The 22,777-nt window shown below is 44.2% G+C and overlaps 1 protein-coding gene across 3 annotated transcripts in view; it reads left to right on the top strand.

The window, feature by feature from the left end:
* Positions 1-253: 253 nt before the first annotated feature.
* IL17B (interleukin 17B) overlaps positions 254-22,777 on the top strand; it is a 131,066-nt gene continuing 108,542 nt past the window's right edge. The window contains exons 1-2 of one of the 3 annotated variants that reach the window (XR_009153822.1): positions 254-1,732; positions 20,386-20,926. Coding sequence is in view for 1 of the 3 variants with exons in the window: in XM_058172705.1 (XP_058028688.1) it covers positions 5,314-5,331 (18 nt within the window). In the remaining 2 variants the exon portion in view is untranslated. Of the gene's footprint in view, positions 1,733-5,278; positions 5,332-20,385; positions 20,927-22,777 lie in introns of those variants that run through there. The other 2 variants (XM_058172705.1, XR_009153821.1) reach the window with 2 other exon arrangements.

The raw sequence follows: 22,777 nt of genomic DNA, 5'->3' as shown, positions 1-22,777 counted from the left end.
CAGGCACTGGTACCTGGCCTTCCGGCACTCCTCCCTTTGCTTGGAAAGCCTATGCTCATAGTCCTCAGTGAGGTGCTTCAGCTGAACCTCCTTCCTGGTCAGATCCAATTTGAACTGAGCTGTTTTGCCAACTCTTTCTTGTGGTGTCTGCTTAGCTCCAACAACTGCTTCCTGTTGGGGCACTAGGGCCCAGGCAGGCAGGCGAGGAGTGGGTGGGAGGGGTGGGGTGAATAGAGGCCGGCGAGGCACCCCTCAAGATAAGTGACATCAAGTTGGCCACACCCACCCAGTCACATGACCACCTAGCCACACCCACCCACCCAGTCATTAGGCAGATCATATTAGTGGTCCGCAGGATTTAAAATTGTGAATTTAGTGGTCCCTGAGGTCCAAAAGGTTGAGGACCTCTGTTCTAGAAGAACTGGGACCACAAATCCTATACAGAAATCCAATGCCTATCCACTTATATAAATCCATCCATAAAAGGAGCACTAGGTTGTGGCAGGATGGTCTACCCTAGGACAATGTTGTTTCATTCAGCATCTTGCCCAGCAATATATAACCCGTGGTGGGAAACAGAACAGAGAATCAGGGTGTGAGTTTCTGTTTACAACCAGGAATGGGCAATCTGCAGCCCCAGGAGCATAGGCAGGACTCAACCAGTTTCAAGGCTGATTGCAAGTGATCAGTTTACAGTTATGGCAAGAACAACCTGACTTTCTTGTTTGCAAAGAGGAAGAGACATAGAGGACCCTTAAAAAGAGAGAAAAGGGAAACCCTCGAGAGAAGGGGGGGAAATGGATAACTCTGCCCTATATTGCCATGTGACGTAACCCAAACTTGGTTTTCAAGACTTCCTCACCGAGAGAGAACTGGGTCAGGGGGCCTTTGTTCCCTACAGGGCTTGAGTTTGCAAAATGATGTTTTTTATACTCTTAACGAGAAAAAAAAAGCTTTAAGTAGGACATGAGGAATGGGGATTCTGTATTTTCAGGAGCAGAATTTTTCAGGTTTCATACAATTAGTCCCCTGGGTTTCTGCAAACCCTTCAGAACCCTTGTCCTTCATCATGTACTTCTCTTCATTCTCTTTCCCATCCCATTTCCACACAAGTTCTCAACTGTGCCTCAGCTACAGAAATAGAATTACCAGTTTCAGGATTAAGCTGCATTGTTCACAGCTCGGCTATGAACCTGTAAAACAATCTGCTAAGGATAAGTTGGAAGTGAGGAAAGCCTGAAGCAATTCTGTTTCCAGGGTCTTTACATCTGATATTCCCATCCCTTGTCTCTTCTTAATGCCTGTATTATGGAGAAAACAATGGCTACAAGTGTAGGAACTGCAGGCCAGTGCTATAGCTCTGAGCAGGGGAAAGAAAGAACAACTTATTTTGCTCTGATCCAAAGCAACTTAAAAGGCCTCCACAATGTATAAATGGCAAGAACTGGCAGTAGCTCAACTGCCTTGCTGTGCCCTTCACAATAACAAAGTAAAGTATGCATAAGCAATGAACTGAAAGCAACAATAGAAAGCATGTTATGTATCAACACACCCTCTCACACCTCCCCCTTTCCTCCTGTGAACGCAGCGAATGAGCAGAGCCCTGTTCCTGTCTTCATATTCCAAGGTCTTTGGAGGCAACAAACCTATAGGAGACCCTACGACTTCTAAAGTTATCCAAGTTGCACAGATTAAGAAACATGGACTGGAGAAGATTCAGACTTCACCCTTAGTAAGTTCTGTACAAAAGGGGTTCTGGAGAAATGTAGACAACGCTTGTGTTGGAAGAAATATCCAGGCCTGGGTCCAGTTCCAAGCTGGGAGAAAGGCACTGGAGACAAAATGGAGGTTGGAGGCTGATTGAAAAGATGGTTTAATGATAAAGCAGAACTACAGTAGAACGTCTGATCATGAACGCTTTTGACCACGACCAAATCGGGTTCCGACCAAAAAAGCCACAAAATTTTTGAATCTGGTCACGAACACATACTCGGTGGGCAATCAAACTTGGCCGCAGCCTATTTCTCCTGCACCATTTTTTTTTGTAAGCGCCAAACAACAGCGACCTCATGTGGCCACTGCATTAATTTTGGTTAGGTTCGGGTCACAACCAAATCGGGTTGCAACCAAAGTTAAGGAACGAATTATGGTCTAGTGTACATGGATGATCCTGGACAGCTGACCACATAGAGTTGAGAGTGAGGCGGTTTTATACTTTCTCTTGGGCTTTGGATTTGAGCTTCCTATTTGTGTGCAAGAGCATATATTCTATTGGCTGTTTTAGGTGTCATATCTGGCTCTATTGGTTGTCTGAGCTAAGTTTGGTTGAAGTTTGGAGGATGATGTAATGTCCTTAGGAAATTGTGCAATGTGGTGAGCTCTGCTGCTAGATGGTAGTGGGTTAATCCTATTATGTCCTGAAGGGTCATGTCTTAATTCCATCATCCTGGAGCTGAATGTCTTTTGTTTTGTAGATAGGATAGCCCAGTCTTTCTTAATGGGCACAAAATATCTGTGGGGCTCTGAGTTTCTGTCTCCCTTAAGATTTTTCTTTTAGGGGAAATATTTTATCCTGCCTTTTTAAATATTTCTCAAAATATTTCATTCTTCTAGGAGGGGGTGGGTGCTAACTTTCTACACTAGTTTGCATCACCGGAGAGGCCCACCTGGTGACCTAAACATGACCCACCTTCCAGGTTTGACCCAGAGAAATAGGACAAATGATTGGGCAGCAGGGCCTCAGAGAGGAAGAAGTGCTCCCCCATCTTTTCCAAGGCCTTCCCCACCATGGAGTTAATCCTGTCCATTCACACAACTCCTACTATACATTGGGAAACAGAAGAATCTGAGGCAGATACCAGATTAGGAAACTACCAGAGAACTGAAAGCAAAGAGCCAAACGTTCAATGGCCTGAATGGGTGCTTTAAAGCATCCATTCTGTTTAAGGCAGACAAAAGCTCTGCCTTGTCTTCAAGAAAAGAAGTGCTTCAGCACATAGAATAACCCAGCTAATGGGAGGTCCAAAGATCAGCTAGCAGGATGATAGGTTGAAGAGTTGCCAAAAATATATCACTGTTGCTTCTGCAATATGCATAGGATTGGTAGGCAAGAATGTTAGCAAGGGAGGGCCTGTTTTTCCATTGCCAGCTGCCTTTTTCCTCTACATGTCTGGACTTGCCTGCATCCTCCGAGCAGCCACTTCCTTAGCTGAGCAATGGCTTGATATATGATCCTTGGAGGCCTGGTGCCACGTGAGTGATGGGGCATTGGGCCGCTGGAGGCTTCCAAAGCTCTTTATGTAAAGTTTATTTGGCAAAGAAAAAAAAACCCTTTCATAGTAGATCTGCCCACTGCTCCACCTCTATATCCCGGCCCCCACCAACGCACAATCCCAAGGATGGAGAATCACACAGGCCAGTAATTGAGGCTAGGTGCTGGAGTGGTGGGGGGGGGGAGGAGAGCAGGGAAGGCTATTTAGCTTTTGTGTTTTGCTCCAGCTTTGCAAATGCCCTTTATTGGAGACCTTCTGTTAGAGAGCTGAGCTGCAGGTAAAGGAGTGGGGGCAGGGTCTTGGAGTCCCAGGCACACATTGGGCTGAAAGGTTGCGGCAACAGCTCTTGAGAGTGTTTTCAATGCACTCTGAGCAGATGGATCTGAGGAGAAAGGGCAATTAGGCTATAATTCTCTGCCTAATTGTATGTCTTTAGCTTTTCCTCTGCGAAAGTGGAGAGGGGGGATGGAGAGAGAGAGAGCAAGCAACTGAGAGGAAGCTAAGCTAAAACTGAGCCTTTAGAAAATGGCCTTCAGTTGCCTGAGCTCATAATGCTCCCACTGGCCTGCCCTCCCCGCTCCCTTTCACGGAAACTGGATTCCGCTCGGCCTGCCAAATTATTGACTTCAGAGCTCTTTGTTGCTTTTGCAAACATTTCAGCCCCCTCTGAACTGCCCTAAGTCAATTTCCTAACTATTTCAAAATCAACAACAAACGGGGAGGGGGGGGAGGGGAAAGAGGCAAAAAACAGGAACAAAGCTCAGCAAAGAAGCCAAGCGAAGCGAAGCAAACCGGCAGGGCAGGTTTAGGAAGGAGGGAGAGGCGTGTTTCTCTCCTCCCCTTGCCTTGTCCACTCATTTTCCAATGCCAGCTTGATTGCAGGATGAGGAGCCCATCCCCCACCCCCAATGCATAACATCTCCAATACTGATGGCTTAAGAGGAGGTGGGATGCTTTGACAATTAGAAATGGCAGAAGTACCCAGCCAGTAAGAGTATCCTGGAGGGCATGAGAAATCTCAGCGTCTCCCAAATTACAGTATCCTCAACTTAACAACCACGACTGAGCCCAACATTTACTTGTAACAAAAAAATTGTTAAGTGGTCCTTTTTTCTTCTTCTTCATTTTACGACTTTCTTTGCCGCACTTGTTAAATGACTCACTGCAGTTGTGAAATCAGTAACCCGGTTGTTAAGTCAATCTGGTCCCACCCACCCACCCCCGTTGACTTTGCTTGTCAGAAGGTTGCAAAAGGGGATCACATGACCCCAGGACCGTGCAAGCGTCATAAATGCGAATCAGATGCCAAGCGGCCGAATGTAAATCATGTGACCACGGGGATGTTGCAATGGTCATATGTGTGAAAAAATGGTCCTAAGTCACTTTTTTTCATTGCCGTTGAAACTTCGAATGGTCACTAAGCGAACTGTTGTAAGTCGAGGACTCCCTGTATACCTGCTGAGCTATAAAAGAAAAAAGAAAAAAACAAGCTTTCTTCCCCAAGCTATTATTCAAGTAGCCCAGGAACTGTAGAAAGATATGAGTTGAACTGATTCTTGCAATCCCGGCTTCTTCCTCCCTGCGCCATCCTAGCTGGCAGAGGCGTGCCCTGGTGAGAGAAAGTCTCACCAAGCAAAAGGAAAATCACAGGCACACCCAGTTTTCTCTGGATTTCGCTGCAAGGAAGAAAAAGAGTCTAGAGTGCTCGCAAGAATAACATTGATGGTGCCAGCTCTCAAGCATTAATCTTGATTTTTACACAGGCATGCAGAAATCTGAAATCCCATAGTAGGTGTTAAGAGTCTCTATTGTTAGAAAAGTAGGCTTAAAATGGTGCTCAGGAATCAGAAAGCAATTTTGTAATATATATAATTTTATAATCCATGCGTTTTATATATATATATATATATATATAATCCATGCGTTTTGTTCTTCAAATGATAATCCTTTAATTATTTTGAAAAGCTATTCAGTGTATGCTCTTTTTTAATGCCTCATATAAACAGATCCGGTGTGGTGAATTGCACGATTGCAGACAACAATGTTTCGAGGCTATAAAGTAAGGCTTGATGGTTATAGATTGCTTGCTTATTTCATAAAAACCTGGAATTATTTTAAGAAGTGAAAGGAATATTAAGAGGTCACTACGCAGAGTCAAATCTCAGCTCAGTGTAAATTTTACTATAACATTTTTCAGGTTAATGGTTCTTTACTATTAGGAAACCCCCTCTTACTATATAGCCTGCACCCAGAGGTTTTCACCTTTGGGGCAGCATAAAATAAAACCAGTCCACCTATATATAGCAACCCTTTATTTGTTTGAAGGTTACTATCAAATCTCTCTCCTCAGTCTTCTCATCTGTGAGTTTAATGAGAAATCATATCTAAATACTCTGTGGGTTGGCCATTCTGCCAATTATGAATCTCCCTAAAGTTGTATCATCTGCAGTTCATATTTTACCTTTCTTTTAATGGAGTTGCCATAAGAAACTTTGCCAAACGCTTTGATGAAGACAAGATACAGTATGTTAAAGGCACTCCCTAGATCAGTGACGGCTACCCTTTTCGGCACCGAGTGCCGAAACTGGAACGTGTGCGTGCAGGAGCACTGGAACGCAGAAGAGAGCAGCTGGCTGTTGCACGCCAGTCAGCTGCTCTTCCAGGTTCTGTCACGCGTATGCGCACCGGACAGCTGTTCATGTGAAGACCAGCTGGCCGGCACAAACACATGCAGGAACCCAGAAGAGAGCAGCTGACTGGCGCGCATGCACATGACAGAACCCGGAAGAGCAGCTGGCGATGGTGCGCATGCCCACAGAGAGGGCTCTGGCACGCATGCCATAGGTTCGCCATCGCAGCCCTAGATCTATTAAAGTAGTAGGGGAGATAAGGTTAGTCTGGCATGGCTTGTTTATGACAGATCTATGCTGACTCTGGTTATGTGTTGCATTCCAATCCACATGGTATTTATTAAATTGCCTGGATATACAAGCTGACGGGTCTGTAATTTCCACCTCTTTCCACTGTTGGAAGTTGGATACCTTTGCTCTCCTCAATCTTTTGGGACCTTAACAGTTCTCCAGAGATTCCAGCTAGTAATTTTGCAGTCCCCTTTCTTAGTTCTTATAGTATCTTGCCATGTAACTTAGTTGGCCCTGGAGACTTGCATCCCTTTAGATTAACTAAATTTTTGTTTTTTATCAAATTTTCTCATTAACCTCTCAGAGTTTCCACGTTCCATCTTCCATTTAATGGCACAGGGATAGCTAGCTTGGGCTTTGTTTTCCTTTTGAGCGGAGAAGAGAGATATAAAATATGAGTTAAGATGTTCTGCTTGTCATCTTCACTAATTCCATCCCTTTCTCCTTACGGCACTACTTTGCCTTTCCTTTTGTTTCTGACACACTTGAAAAGTCCTTTTGTGTTGCTGTCGGATTATTCCGAACCTTAGCCTTTTTGATACAGTCTTTACAATTTTGTGACTGCCTTTCTTTGGGCATTTGCACATCAATTTCCCGTATTTTTATTTTCAGCATTTTTTAAAAAAAGTTCTGAGCAGACACAAGGGTCTCTCTAAATGTATTCACTTTCCCCTTCTAATAGGAAAGCTTTGTAATTGTACCTTCAGTGCCCTCTTCCAGTGGATTTCACAAGTCACCCTCTCACTTCACTCATTCAGGATTTTTGGTCATTGGATTCATTTGACCTATGTTTTTATCTGACTTCATCAATAATGAGAAACTCATTATGGATTCAGGGATTTTTACTTCTTTAAACCCCCACCCCACCATTTAAAAAAAAACCTTTAAGCAAGATTAGGTTCAAAATAGAATATTTCCTTATTCTTTTTTTTTTTTAATCTTCTGACAAATAAAATTAGCAACATAGGACAGAAATGTATTGGGCCTGTCTTTTGGCAGTATTAGAGTCCCAGCAGATGTAAGAGTTACAAAAATCTCTCAAGGTCAGCATGGTGTTTTTCTTTAAAAGTTTGGATTGTTAACATAGCATAGTGACAGTCATGTCTTCTACTTGTCCAGATAGTCTATAGTTTATTGTAATTGTTTTGAGATATGTCTTTGTTGCATCCTGTCAAGTAAAATTTTAATTATTTCACTGGAACATTTATTATCCCACATTTTTTCACATTTTTCCTTCTTCAGAAGTAAAGTGCCTTGTTGTTTTCTTTGTTTTCTTTTCATTGATATCCAGGGAAACAACCAAAATCTTTAATTACTTTCATCAACTCTTGATGAGATTTGCAAAGCATCTACCAAAAAAATTAATGCAGATAAACCTGTGGTTCAGGAACCCAGTTCTGTCTTGGTGGCACAATCTCCCTAGCCATTCAGGGGCGGGTTTCAAAACCCGTTGCTACTGATTCACTTGTGGGTGTGAGCGCTTTTGATGCTTCTGCGCATGCACAGAAGCCTCCAGGTGGGTGGGCGGACCCTCCCAGTTTCCCCAATCCAGGGCGAACCGCTAGCAACCCACTACTGTAGCCAATCCATTTCTTACGATCTCTTCTTAGACTGTAATCCCCAACTGGAAGAATTAATGAGAACACGGGCTCCCAATTTCCTTTGTTTTTCTTGTGGTCTCTGGAGAGCAATTCAGAGTTTGTTCTAGAAGTGTCATTTATCCCTACATGAATTAATGGGAAGGGATGATCTTCTGGTTGGCTTGAAACATTTACCAGCCTATATGATACATCCTGGATAAGAGTACCTGGAAGAAAACATAATTCCTGCAACATCATGTCACACCTGTGACCTTGTTTCCTCCTCTCAGGAGAAACTCATCCAATACTATCACAACTATGCTTCTTTTCTTCTTTGAAGAACTCTTGACTTTCTTTAGACCACCGAGATCTGAGGGTCTTCTACTTATACCATGAAGCCAGAGTTGATGAGCTAGGTTAGTCTTCTAAAATGAGAGCCTGGTAGAGAATGTTGCACTGAATACCTCTTGCTTCTTTGGGACACATTTTTACTTGTGTTCTTTTTTCTTCTTCTCTGGCATATATTTTCCTTTTCTGCCCTTCCTGAAGCGGTTGAACTATGCTATGCAGGAGCCTCCTACCTTCCTTAATGCATGGCAGGATAGAAATTCTGTCATCAAGCTTTATAATCTTCCAATAATAAGTGAAGTTCTTCCAATAAGAATATGAGGCTTCACTTCCAGAAAGCGTACTTTGTGTATGGCATACACTTTGTAGATTGCCATACTGTTGTCAGGGTTCCAAGTAATCCCCCCAACGAAAGAAGACTCTGAGGCTCCAAGTTCCTCAAAGTCCCATTTTATTAGAGATGTCATATTGGCGCATCTGGGAAAACCTGAATCTGAAAGCTTCCAGGTTTTCCCCACCCATAGAAAAGTCCAAGCCCTTGCCCAGCACCCACATATCCATCACACGACCCAATCAATGCACCGTCCCATCTGGAGATGACTTCCTATCACGCCACTTGAGGTGCAGGGCAAGATGTCCTTGACTCTCAGAGAAAGGGATGTTATTATGATTATATATCTCCCCTGCTTCATACAATCCTCCCTCCCAGTTTCCTAAATGTGGCAGGCCTGAAGATCCATTGCAATGACTGCTTCCAGGCAAGGGTGAAATTAAAAAAAATTCTCCTACCAGTTCTGTGGGCATGGCTTCTTGGGGAGAGGTCATGTGACTGGGTAGGCATGGCCAACTCAACATCACTCACATCGAGAGGCTCCTCACCAGCCCCCCCCCCCCAGCCACTCCTTGTTGCGAATGGCAGGAAAATGGGGAGGGGAATATTCCTGCCTACCATCCTTCCCTCAATCTGTGCTGAGATTGAGGAATGGATGACAGGCAAGAAAATCCCCTTCCCCATTTTCTTGCCTTTCATAAAAGCGGCTCCATTCCAGCTGCTCCCACCCATCCCCCTCTCTCCTGAGGACTACCTTAAAAGGGACAGGCTGCAGCAGCTCCATTGTGAATGGAGGGAGAAAAGTGAGCATTCTCTATGCTGCATTTAACATTGAATTCTGTGGCAGAGAGAATGCTAACTTTTCTCCCTCCATTCAGAACTGAGCTGCTGCTCCCTTTATGGTTCCCCCCAGGCCCCCTCCCTCCTGGGGACTATCTTGAATGGACAGGCTGCAGCAGCTCCATTCTGAATGGAGGGAGAAAAGTTAGCATTCTCTCTGCTGCATTTAACTTTCAATCTGTGGAATATTGAGCAACCAGAAGAGGTGAGCGGCGCCCGGCCGGGCGTGGATGGGGTCAAGGAGGGGTAATTACTGCCCATAATCCCTAGTGATTCACCCAAATTGGTCTGAACCGGTAGGATTTAATTCCTGCTTCCAGGCCTGACAACTGTTCCCATTGCTTGGAATCTTCCACGTATACTCCCACTATCAAAATCCCACATAAAGTTCCTTGTTTGCTACCTGCTATCACAAGCTCCTCAAAGATGCTTCTCTGGAAGGTCTACCTCTGAAAGTGCTCTAAGCATTAGGATTATAGACTTTAGATGTTTGAGAGTATTGCAATACTACATTAACAGTGTTGCCTGCTGGAAAATGCATTCTTGTAAATGGGATGCCCCTGCTGTCCTTTTTGTGGCTCCCGTTTGTCCTCATATTTTCTCTTTCTTATTCCAAACTGCATTTGGCGCAAAGCTTTGTTTTCCTATTGCTACAAGAAAAGGGCTTGGAAAGGCTCTGCTTGCAATTCAGCACTTAATCAATTTTACTGAATGCTGACTAAGCCATGGAGAGGAGCATGTCATTCTGCCAGGGAGGAATTCCTCTGCTTTGAGTTTGTGCTCTGATGGGCAAAGGGCAGGCTGGTCTCACATAGAGACTGGCAGGATCCTACACACACATATATCAGCTTTTTCCATCGTTATTCACAGTTTGTTGCATTAAAACATAGGAAGAACTGTGTGCAAGCTTAGGCCATAGGCCAGACTGTTCCCTCTGTGGATGTTGTGAAGTCTACAAGCAACAACATCTTCCTACTACTCGTGCTGTGTAGGAACTGGAATTGGAAGGCATTTCATCTCTGTTCCTGGGACGCAGCCCACACACATCATGGTTGTTGCCATTGCCTGATTCTCCAGGAACTTGCCTAATTCTTTAGAAAGCTATCTAATTCGCTGGCCATCGTTGAGTCAAGGTGGCACAGTGGTTAGAATGCAGTACTGCAGGCTACTTCTGCTGACTACCAGCTGCCAGCAATTCGGCAGTTTGATTCTCACCTGCTCAAGGTTGACTCAGCCTCCCATCCTTCTGAGGTAGGTAAAATGAGGACCCAGATTGTTGGGGGCAATAGGCTGACTTTGTAAAACCGCTTAGAGAGGGCTGTAAAAGCACTGTGAAATAATATAGAAGTCTAAGTGCTATTGCTAAGGGCTATTACATCTTGTGATAGCAAATTCCAACTTTAGCTGTGCTTTGTGTGAAGATATAGTTCCTGTCATCACTTCTCAGTTCCACATTTGGTTACAGAGAATAACTGTATTGTGCATTAAGTGTTACAGGAGAAAGAGAAAATTATCTCCCTTTCCACACCGTCACACTATGTCTAATTTCAAACTAAATACGGCTGCATTACTAACCCCACTCCCCAAAGGTTGAAGTCTTTGTTTTAGCCCTTTGACCAGTTTATAGAATAGAATAGAATAGAATAGAATAGAATAGAATAGAATAGAATAGAATAGAATAGAATAGAATAGAATAGAATAACAGAGTTGGAAGGGACCTTGGAGCTCTTCTAGTCCAACCCCCTGCTTAGGCAGGAAACCCTACACCACTTCAGACAAATGGTTATCCAAAGATGTCCCTTTCTGTATTGTTTAAGCTCGTTTTGAGATGCAAAGGCCTGGAATGTAAGACCACAACACATACTGGTATAAACTCATGGAGATGCTGCCATTTTTTTTTTATTCTTTTGATGATGATCCTGAACATGCAGTTTACATTTTCACATCAATCACACCGTAGGTGGATCTTTTCATTGAGCTGTCAAGGCTGTTCCTATCCAGTCAGTACCAACAGAGATCCACCCCAACAGCATAAATTAGGAATTTATTTTGGCTCAGGATGGATTAATTTTTATTTGGTGAACATTTGCATATTTCCCATTTTAATGGCCATTTTTGAATTTGAGATACTTTAGGTGTGTGTGTGTGTGTGTGTGTGTGTGTGTATCTGTCTATCTGACTGTCTCTTCTTTATTCTAACCATCTTAAATAAGTTGGTGCTGCCAAAAAACTTAGCCACTTCACTGCTCACTTCTAACTTTAAATTCTATATAAACTTGTTAAGAAGCCCCAGTCCCAAATGTTAGGTTCGGGCAATGACGAGGCAGGAGACTAGTGAGTGACAACAGCTCTTTAGTTTATTGTGTCCCCAGCGAGCACAACCGGCAAAAACCCCTCTTTAAATACTCTTTTGGTTGAGGCTTCAACCAATCAGCAACGTGCAATTTTCCCGCCCAAAATTCCCTCTCAAAGTTCAAAATACATTACACTCCTTCCCTCCCAGAACGCTTTGTACCTCTATTTACATAATATTTACATGCTATTTCTCTACGTAGTCACGCAGGTAGACAGGGCGTCTCCTAACTCTTTCTGACCTGCACAGTTCATTCTCTGGGAGAGAGTCGAGCTGGTCGGAGGGACTGTTTGTTCCTCCCAGCTCCTCCTCTAGGCCGTCCGGCCCTGGATTATTGGCTGAGTCATTCCTGTTGCCTTCAGGAGGAACCGGTTGGCGTCGCTGGACTTCATCGGAATCAGATAAGTCCTCCGCTCGCCTCGGGTTTGAGTCAGCTGCAGATTCAAACAATTGGTAGTCAGGGCCTGGTTGTTTGGTTTCTAGTTTGTTTGGTATACGTTTTCTTAACTGGTCTATGTGGCGTTTCCATACCCGGCCGTCCTCCATGTCTACTACGTATGATTTGGGTCCGGTTATGCCCAGAATTTCCCCCTTTAACCATGTTGGGCCCTCGCTATAGTTGTGTGCCCATACTGGGTCACCCACCTTCATTTCCCTGGTTTTTCCTTGAATACCCTTGTACCCGTCTGGGGTATAAGTAGGGTTTAGTCGGTCTAGTGGGCACCTGAGTTTCCTGCCCATTAAGAGTTCTGCTGGGCTGCGGACAGTTGTTACACAAGGGGTCCTATGTTGGACAGCCAGGAAAGTGTCTATTTTCATTTGCCAGTCGCCTGGACTTATCCTAGATAGCACTTCCTTGGTGCTCCGAACGAAATGTTCTGCAAGTCCGTTCGTCGCCGGGTGGAAAGGCGCCGAGAGGACATGTCTGATGCCCTCTCCCGCTAAATACCCCTCAAACTGGTTTGCTGTGAATTGCGGGCAGTTGTCAGAGACTAGGGTGTCGGGCAGGCCGTGTGTTATGAATAGATGCCTTAGGACTGTGATTACTGCTTCAGCCGTTGTGCTTTTCATGAGGATGATTTCTAACCATTTTGAGTAGGCATCTACTACAATTAAAAAGGTCTGCCCATGGAACGGCCCCGCAAAATCTATGTGAATCCTGGACCATGGCCCCTGGGGTTTCTCCCACTCTCTAACTGGGGCTGTAGGGGGTAGCGACCTCGACTCTTGGCAGGATTGGCATTTCCCTACCCTGTCGCTGATGTCCTTATCCATTAAGGGCCACCATACATAACTCCTCGCTAAACTCTTCATCCGCACAATCCCTGGGTGGCCCACATGCAACAGTTCCAACACATTTTCGCGTAATTTTTCTGGGATAACTACCCTATCCCCCCATAACAGACACCCCCCTTGAACAGACAGTTCTGATTGTTTTTTCGCAAAGTCTTTGAAACGCTCGCCCGGCGCAGCGGGCCAACCCCTTTGCACCCAACCGATTACAGTCCGTATTGTAATGTCTCTATAAGATGCCCTAGCCACCTGCTTGGATGTGACTGGGCCAGAGTCCAAAGAGTCAATTAGTAAGACGGGTGTCCCCGGGGTGGGGTCCTCAATTGTCTCTGGTAAAGGGCATCTGCTCAGAGCGTCCGCATGCCCTAAGTCTTTTCCTGGGCGGTGGAGCAATTTGTAGGAGTATGCCGCTAGGAAAATAGTCCATCGGGTCAGCCTGGGAGAAAGTGCCACGGGTGTTGGGCGGTCACCCGCTAAAAGCCCTAGAAGGGGTCTGTGGTCCGTGACTATCTCGAAATCTCACCCGAACAAGTATTCGTGGAATTTCTTAACCCCGGAGACTATGGCCAACGCTTCCCTATCTAACTGGCTGTAGTTCCTTTCCGCAGAGGACATCGTCCGGGAATAATACGCTATAGGGCTTCTGTTCCATTCGGTAACCTATGGCTGAGCACCGCCCCCACCCCATATGGTGAAGCATCGCAAACTAGCACTAGTGGCAACGTGCCATTGTACTGGATGAGGAGGCTATCGCTGGACAAAAGGTTTTTTACCCCCTCAAATGCCCTAGCCTCTTCTCTGCCCCAGGACCACACAGCTTTCTTTGCTAGCAACTTATGTAGCGGCTCGGCTACTGTTGCTTTATTCTTCAAGAATACCGCATAGAAATTAACAAGCCCCAAGAATGCCTGTAATTCTGTTTTATTTTTGGGGGCTGGGGCCTTTCTAATGGCCCGTACCTTGCTCTCCGTGGGGTGGATCCCTTCCCTGTCTATTTGGTATCCTAGGAATTCTACAGATTTCACCCCAATGTGGCATTTGTTGAGCTTAACTTTAAGCCCCGCAGACCTAAAAATGCCCAACACCTTCCTTAGTTTTACCCCGAGTTCCTCTAAGTTTTCAGCTGATACCAATACATCGTCGAAGTATGGTACCACTCCTGGCAGGCCCTGTAATAATCGCTCCATTAGGTTCTGGAAGAGCCCTGGGGCCACGCTAACTCCGAACTGGAGTCGCATACATTTGAAAGCCCCGCGGTGTGTGACAATTGTCTGCGCCTCAGCTGTGCTGCTATCTACAGGTAGCTGCTGGTAGGCTTGGGCCAAATCGAGTTTGGCGAAGACCTGCCCTTGCCCTAATGAGTGTAGCAAATGTTGCACCACTGGAACGGGGTATGCACTTTTCTGCAATGCTTTGTTAAGCGTTGCTTTGTAGTCAGTGCAAATCCGGACCGATCCGTCCGGTTTGACTGGGGTTATTATGGTGTCTCCCATTTTGCATGATTGACGGGGACTAGTATTCCCTGGCTTACTAGCTTGTCTAATTCTCGGTCAATTTTGGGCTTTAGGGCGAATGGAACCCTCCTAGCCTTTAACCGGATGGGGGCGACTTGGGGGTCAAGGTTGAAAGAAATAGGGGTCCCCACGTACTTGCCCAGGCAATCCTTGAAAACGTATGAGGAATAAACAGGGTGAATTAGAAATCCAAGTAAATGAGGGTAGATATGATATTGTTGCCATTACGGAAACTTGGTGGGATGAAACTGACAAATGGAACATACAGCTAGAGGGATATAAATTATTTAAAAGAAATAGACCAAATAAAAGAGGAGGTGGAGTTGCACTATATATAAGAAATAACTACATCTCTACAGAAATAGAGCACAACAATGATGAAAATCATCTTGAATGTATTTGGGTCAATATAAAAGGGGTGAAAAACGATATTGCTATAGGTCTATACTATAGGCCACCCAACCAAACAGAGGAAGTAGATGAACTTTTTGCTAGTCAGCTAACTAAGGTATGTAGGAAGCACATCACAGTAGTAATGGGGGATTTTAACTACCCTGACATCAACTGGGAAACAAACTCTGCACCAAGTGGAAGATCCAACAGGTTCCTAACAAACCTAGCAGACAACTTTGTTTCCCAAAAATAGAGAAGGCGACAAGGGATCAGCTATATTGGACTTAATTCTCACTAACAGAGATGAAATGATAGAAGGTGTTGAAGCTACAGGAACCTTGGGGCAAGTGACCACGCAATATTGGAATTGACATTAAGCAAATAGAAGTAGTAGAACAAAGTTAAACTAGAGTCTTGGACTTTAAGAGAGCTAATTTCAATAAACTTAGAGAGAGCTTGAGAAGGATTCAATGGATGAGAATCCTCAGGGGGAAAACAACTCAAGAAGCTTGGGAAATTTTGAAAAGTGAGATTATAAAAGCACAGTCTAACACAATACCAATGAAGAAGAAAAATAGTAGATCTCAAAAGAAACCAGCATGGATGCATAAAGAACTATCTGACAAATTGAAAGACAAAAAGGACAAATATAGAAAGTGGAAAGAGGGGCAAATAACTAAGGCAGAATATCAGCAAATAGCCCGAGCCTGTAAAGATGAAGTGAGGAAAGCTAAGGCTCACAATGAACAAAGGCTAGCGACAAAAGTAAAAAATAACAAAAAAAGCTTCTTCCAACATGTTAAAAACAAGAAAAAAGTCAAGGAAACAATTGGCCCATTGCTGGGAGAAAGTGGCAAGAAGATGATAAGCAACAGGGAGAAAGCAGATCTACTTAACTCATTTTTTGCATCTGTCTTTACACAAAAGGAAAAACAATCCAACCTATCAAAACAGCACTACAAAAACAGATTAGAAACACAAGTTAAAATAGGGAAGAAAATGGTAAGTGAACACCTGTCTACCCTAGACGAGTTCAAATCACCAGGACCGGATGGATTACACCCCAAGGTTCTGAAGGAACTGGCAGACGTGATCTCAGAACCACTGAACTATATCTTTCAAAGATCCTGGAGCACAGGGAGCTGCCAGAGGACTGGAAAAGAGCTGATGTAGTTCCCATCTTCAAAAAGGAAAAAACAGATCCAGGAAACTACAGACCTATCAGTCTGACCTCAATACCGGGGAAGATTCTGGAAAAGATAATCAAGCAACGAATCACCGAACACCTAGAAGCAAACAAAGTAATAACCAAAAGCCAACATGGGTTTGTCAAAAACAGATCATGCCAGACTAATCTTATCGCATTCTTTGACAAAATGACAAAATTAGTAGACCAGAGGAATGCTGTCGATATAATTTACTTGGACTTCAGTAAAGCATTTGATAAAGTAGACCATAACCTACTACTAGATAAAGTAGAAAAATGTGGGTTAGACAGCACCACCACCAGATGGATTCGTAATTGGCTGACCAACCGCACTCAACGTGTAGTCCTCAATGGAACTACATCCACATGGAGGGAAGTATGCAGTGGAGTACCCCAAGGCTCTGTTTTAGGCCCAGTACTCTTCAACATCTTCATCAATGACTTGGACGAGGGGATAGATGGGGAACTCATCAAATTTGCAGATGACACCAAGCTGGCAGGAATAGCCAACACTCCAGAAGATAGGCTCAAGTTACAGAAAGATCTTGACAGACTTGAACATTGGGCGCTATCTAACAAAATGAAATTCAACAGTGAAAAAAGTAAGGTTCTACATTTAGGCCAAAAAAACAAAATGCACCAGTACCGTATATGTGGTACCTTGCTCAATAGTAGTACCTGTGAGAGGGATCTTGGAGTCCTAGTGGATAACCATTTAGATATGAGCCAGCAGTGTGCAGCAGCTGTTAAAAAGCCAACACAGTTCTGGGCTGCATAAACAGAGGATAGAATCAAGATCACGTGAAGTGTTAGTGCCACTTTATAATGCCTTGGTAAGGCCACACTTGGAATATTGCATCCAGTTTTGGTCGCCACGATGTAAAAAAGATGTTGAGACTCTAGAAAGAGTGCAGAGAAGAGCAACAAAGATGATTAGGGGACTGGAGGATAAAACATAAGAAGAACGGTTGCAGGAACTGGGTATGTCTAGTTTAACAAAAAGAAGGACTAGGGGAGACATGATAGCTGTGTTCCAATATCTTAGGGGCTGCCACAAAGAAGAGGGAGTCAGGCTGTTCACCAAAGCACCTGAGGGTAGAACAAGAAGCAGTGGGTGGAAACTGGTCAAAGAAAGAAGCAACTTAGAACTAAGGAGAAATTTCCTGACAGTTAGAACAATTAATAAGTGGAACGACTTGCCTTCAGAAGTTGTGAATGCTCCAACACTGGAAATTTTTAAGAAAATGTTGGATAACCATCTGACTGAGATGGTATAGGGTTTCCTGCCTGGGCAGGGGGTTGGACTAGAAGGCCTCCAAGGTCCCTTCCAACTCTGATGTTATGTTATGTTATGTTATGTTATGTTATGTTATGTTATGTTATGTTATGTCCTTGAACTCCTTCAGTAGTTCGTCTCTGAGAATGACGTCGCTCCTGTGGACCCCGGTCACTCCCATGTCCAAAGCTCGGAACCAGTCCAGCCCTAGCAAGCTCGGTAGAGTTCCGTTTACTATGGTGATTGGCAGGGTATTTTTGAATTGTCCATATTTGACTTGGACGGATGTGACTCCTCGAACAGGGATCCGATTCCCTTGGTAGTCCTGCACTCTCAGCTTCTGGGTTTGTAGCTGACGTTTTGCGATCGCTGGCAAGTCTCTCACGATGGTGTCCCAGGACATAATTGTGATTGACAACCCAGTGTCTACTTCCATTGGGCACTGCACCCCTTCAATGTAGACTTGGGTAAATATTTTCTTCTCTAGTCGTGTCGATGCGTGGCCCACTCTCACAGTGGTCTGGTTTAACTTCGCGCCCTTTTTAAATGGACCAATCCCGGGCCGCTTCGCTGCTCAGCGCTCTGATTGGTCGGTTTGAATTTTTGGCGGGAAGGTTGGGGGGCTCGGCAGGCCCGAGCTATGTGTCCTTTTTTTTCACACCGCCGACAAACCGCGTCCTTGAATCTGCAGTTTTGCCGTTGGTGTTGCCCCCCACAACTCACACATTCGTCCCGGTCACCTCTCTCCAGCCTCCCGGTGTGGAACACCTCTTCCTCTTCCTCACCTTCCGATTCGGCCTGGACTTCCTCGCTGTGGACCGGTGTAGTCTTTGTCCCGGCACCCTGCGCGTTTGGCTTTTGCAAGGTCTCCGCCGCCTTGGTGGACATCTCATGAGCTCTGGCTTCGTCCAGGGCTATCGCTAAAGTCAGGTTGCTTTTAGACAGCAGCCGCCTTTGTAGTCTGATGTCCCTGACCCCACAAATGAGTTGTTCGAGTAAGGAATCCTCCAAATCTTTGTACTCACAGTGGTTTGTGGCTTTCCTCAATGCGGCCATGTACACACTTATTGATTCGCCTTCTCGCTGTACCCGTTGCCTAAATTCGAAACGTTGGACGAACTTTGAGGGTACCGGTGTGTAGTGCGCTCGAAGTGTTGTTTGTAGTGTCTGCCACGGTACCGATTGTACCGGCATTGGCTCTGAGAGTGACTCCGCCGTATCGAAGACCTCTGGACCGCAGTGGCTCAGGAAGTATGCTCGCTTCTGATTGTCCGAGACTCCCTGTAGTTCGTTTGCTTCGAGGAAACACTCGAAGCGAGCCATGTACGACCCCCATTTCTCCTTTGCTGGGTCGAATGGCGCTGGCGGCGTGTAGCTGGACATCGCTATTTTCCGCCTTCGAGAACTGGCTGGGTTTTCGAATTCCTGGTTCCGTCAGCTCTTTTTTTCAATCTCACTGCCTCAACATCCCACCCTCGTCGCCAATGTTAGGTTCGGGCAATGACTAGGCAGGAGACTAGTGAGTGACAACAGCTCTTTAGTTTATTGTGTCCCCAGCGAGCACAACCGGCAAAAACCCCTCTTTAAATACTCTTTTGGTTGAGGCTTCAACCAATCAGCAACGTGCAATTTTCCCGCCCAAAATTCCCTCTCAAAGTTCAAAATACATTACACCAAACAAAATCTTTGAGGTACGCAACCACTGACAGTTTCCACTTAAAATTAAGAGCTGAAATTACATTACATTTCTCCCAAAGCAGCGTTTATAAAATCATCATTTATTTCAAAGATTATAGGTTACACCCTCCTCCACTCCAAATATAGCATTCTCACTCCCAATGTCTCATTTTCTCAACATTCTAAACCATTTGGAATTATTTTGTTGGTGGATGAACACAAAAATTCTCCCCATCACGCTGCATGGTTGCTCACATTGAATGTATTGGAATAATTGTATGGAAGTTCTCACGCAAACCACAAATTGGTACTTAGATGAAGACCTAGCTCTCTCTAAAGAAGGCTGTAACGCTGGGAAAGGTAGAGGGAAAGAGAAGAAGAGGAGAGCCAGCAGGAAGGTGGATGGACTCAATTTCAGTGTTGATGCATGTACTGTGGGATGAACTGAAGGACAGGTTAAGGACAGATTGTTATGGAGAAATCTATGTATGTAGTTGCTAATTAATGGCACATAATCAATAAAATAAATCTGCCTTGCTTCTTATATGCCAACTACCTCCAGGATCCTGTTCTCCAGCAGTGTTAGAGTACCATTCTCATGTCATTTGAGCTTTCTGTCCCAGCACAGAATAGAATAGAATAGAATAGAATAGAATAGAATAGAATAGAATAGAATAGAATAGAATAGAATAGAATAGAATAGAATTCAAATCTATTGGACAAATGTGATTGGCCAGACAAGGAATTTGTCTCTGGTGCATAAGTCTCAATGTATATACAAACAATAAAGTAATATAATCATAATAATGTTTCTTAGAATAGAATAGAATAGAATTTTTATTAGCCAAGTGTGATTGGACACACAAGGAATTTGTCTTGGTGCATATGCTCTCAGTGTACATAAAAGAAAAGATACCTTCATCAAGAATCGTAAGGTACAACACTTAATGATAGTCACAGGGAAACAGTCAATATAAATCTTAAGGATACCAGCAACAAGGTTACAGTCATAAGGTGGCCCTGGAGGATTGAGAAACTTCCAGAAATTATCAACAATAGTTTATTGCACATACCAAGATCTTAGCAGCATTTCAGTTTAAATACAGTCATAAGTGGAAGGAGATGGGTGTATGGGAAAGATGAGAAGATTAATAGTTTATTTCTTCGTTTCTTCAGTTACATGTTAAAGAGAAAAAGGATAGGAAAGGGGGGGTGAGCGGACAAAATGGCCTGGGCCGACAAATGGGGTATGTGGTCAAAGTCTCAAATTTTGTTCAGTGAATTTGTAATAATGCAGTTGAAATTACCAAATGCAAGGGAGGGAATCTCATCTCAAACAAACAGCGTATTAAATGTTGCTTCCATCTTTGCCCTCTTCAGATACCTCTGGCTCCAATGCGTTTATGCCATTGCCTTCTCCCAGGCTCCCTCACATGCAACATGAATCTCAATAAGGAATGCATCTCTGTAGGCACTGCGGCCTCCATCCAAGCACGTGTGGACCTGTGTATGTGAAATCTTTCCTGCTGATATTCCTGTTGTACAAGGATGCACCCTTTGCAGGATTACCTTGTGAGCATGAAGTTCCTTGGAACTGCTCACGAGTGGAAATAAAACTCTTATGTCTAAAAGGGCCTCTTAAGTGGTCATTGGCAGGAATGGCTGCACTGCTGCATTCGATGACTATGTTTCTTCCACAGAGGGCAGCATGAAATTCATTCTGCAGAAGGGCCAAGGCTGGAGTTCAGCCAGATCATGCCATTTGTCCAACTGGTAGAGAATCTGCAGAATTACAATACCGTTTGCTTATTTTCAGATTGTGAAAATGACTACAATGATTTGAGTCTCATATGTTTCTCTATCATGATCCTCTTCAGTTTAGGAAAAGCATGCGGCCTTCTGCAAGTTTTAAGGGAAGGGAGGAGAAGGGAAGGGAAGGGAAGGAAAAGGAAAAGGAAAGGAAAGGAAAGGAAAGAAAAAGGGACAAAGAAGAGGAGGAGGAAGGGAGAGAGAGAGAGGAAGGAAGGAAGGAAGGAAGGAAGGAAGGAAGGAAGGAAGGAAGGAAGGAAGGAAGGAAGGAAGTTATCTCAATATGCCTTACCCTGAATCCAGGTCAGCAAACAATGGAAGTATTGGGAAGTGACAAATTAAGGTTTCTATAAAAGCATCGTAGTGGCAAGTTGTAATACCGTCGCTAATTAGCAATCATACAACTTATCTGATTCATATTGTGTTGGACTGTGTGAATCGAGATTTATATCATGAAGGGTTGTGTCAATCTGGCCAATCTGGTTAGTCCACAAACTATGTTTTACTGTATTATGCTAACCCAGCCAGCATCTATGTTACTAATCTAAAGCCAATGGTCTCTGAATGTACCTAATATGCATGGATTACCTCAATTTCTTTAGTTAGTATTACAGGACACACTGAATCATAAAGTAGCTATAGAGTCTGAGTTCACACAACCTGCTTAGCTAAAATATGGTGGTCATCTGGTTTGTATGTCGGGGTCTTGTATGTACACAGCCCAAGAGCTTCCTGCAGTGGAGTTGCTAGAGCCCATTCCTTTGGTTTGTCTTCCTTGTGTTGCCAGAAAGGACCTCCACATACACACACTAGTTCTGCCTGTTGTTAGAGCCTTTACTTTCTCTTGAAAGAAATTCTCCAGAGATTCAGATGAAGTAAAGAATCTTTAGGATTGTGGCTGCCCTGGGCTTCAGCAACTTTGTACAAGTAGGTGCTACGTTGCTGGGTGGCTGCTTAGGGCTAAGGCCGCTGTGCTTTTGTTCTTGTTATTTTCAGCAAGGACAAATGGAAGGCCATCTGTGCTGAGTGGGTGGCACTTCCTAGCCTTAGAACTTGTGGCACTGCCAAAAACAATTGAAGTTGCCTGCTCCCTTGGAGATAGTGTCCTCCTGTCTGCCTTTTCCGTGGTGTGACAGAAGAATACTTAATTGGCACCTGGAAGGGGACTCTCCTAGTACTGAGACAGAATCAGAGACATCGCAGTTTCATTCCTGAGGTTTCCATCTTCCTTCAGAATAAGGTCCAGGCCTCCTTAGCATGTAGCTACGGTATGTGGGGAGAAAGTACTCTTTGTTCCCTGAACCTCCAGATCTTCTGCTCATGGATTAGGACTAAATGCGGTTCTGTTTATTGTGCTTTAACGCACCTAAAACAGGAAGCCTCACACATCAGAATGAAATGATGCTTAAAAGACATTTAGAACTGCTGTTAATGACAAACTGAAACACACATCCCAAATGTTGCTGTTGTTGGCTAATCATTCATCCTAGGCCAGGGCTGAATAACAGAATAACAGAGTTGGAAGGGACCTTGTAGGTCATCTAGTCCAACCCCCCACCCAAGCAGGAGACTCTACACCATTTCTGACAGATGGCAGTCTAGTCTGTCTTGAAAGTTTCCAGTGATGAAGCTCCCACAACTTCTGAAGGCAAGGTGTTCCATTGGTTGATTGCTCTCATTGTCAAAAAATTTCTCCTTATTTCTAGGTTGAATCTCTACTTGATCAGTTTCCATCCATTATTCCTTGTCTGGCCTTCAGGTGCTTTGGAAAATAGGTTGATCCCCTCCTCTCTGTGACAACCTCTCAAATATTGGAATACTGCTATCACGTCTCCCCTAGCCCTTCTTTTCATTAAACTAGACATACCCAGTTCCTGCAACTGTTCTTCATACGTTTTAGCCTCCTGACCCCTAATCATATTTGTTGCTCTTCTCTGCACTCTTTCTAGAGTCTCAACATCTT

This window comes from Ahaetulla prasina, chromosome 2 (genome assembly GCF_028640845.1).
Source record: "Ahaetulla prasina isolate Xishuangbanna chromosome 2, ASM2864084v1, whole genome shotgun sequence".
Lineage (NCBI taxonomy): Eukaryota > Metazoa > Chordata > Lepidosauria > Squamata > Colubridae > Ahaetulla > Ahaetulla prasina.
This window is presented reverse-complemented; position numbering and strand designations above follow the sequence as displayed.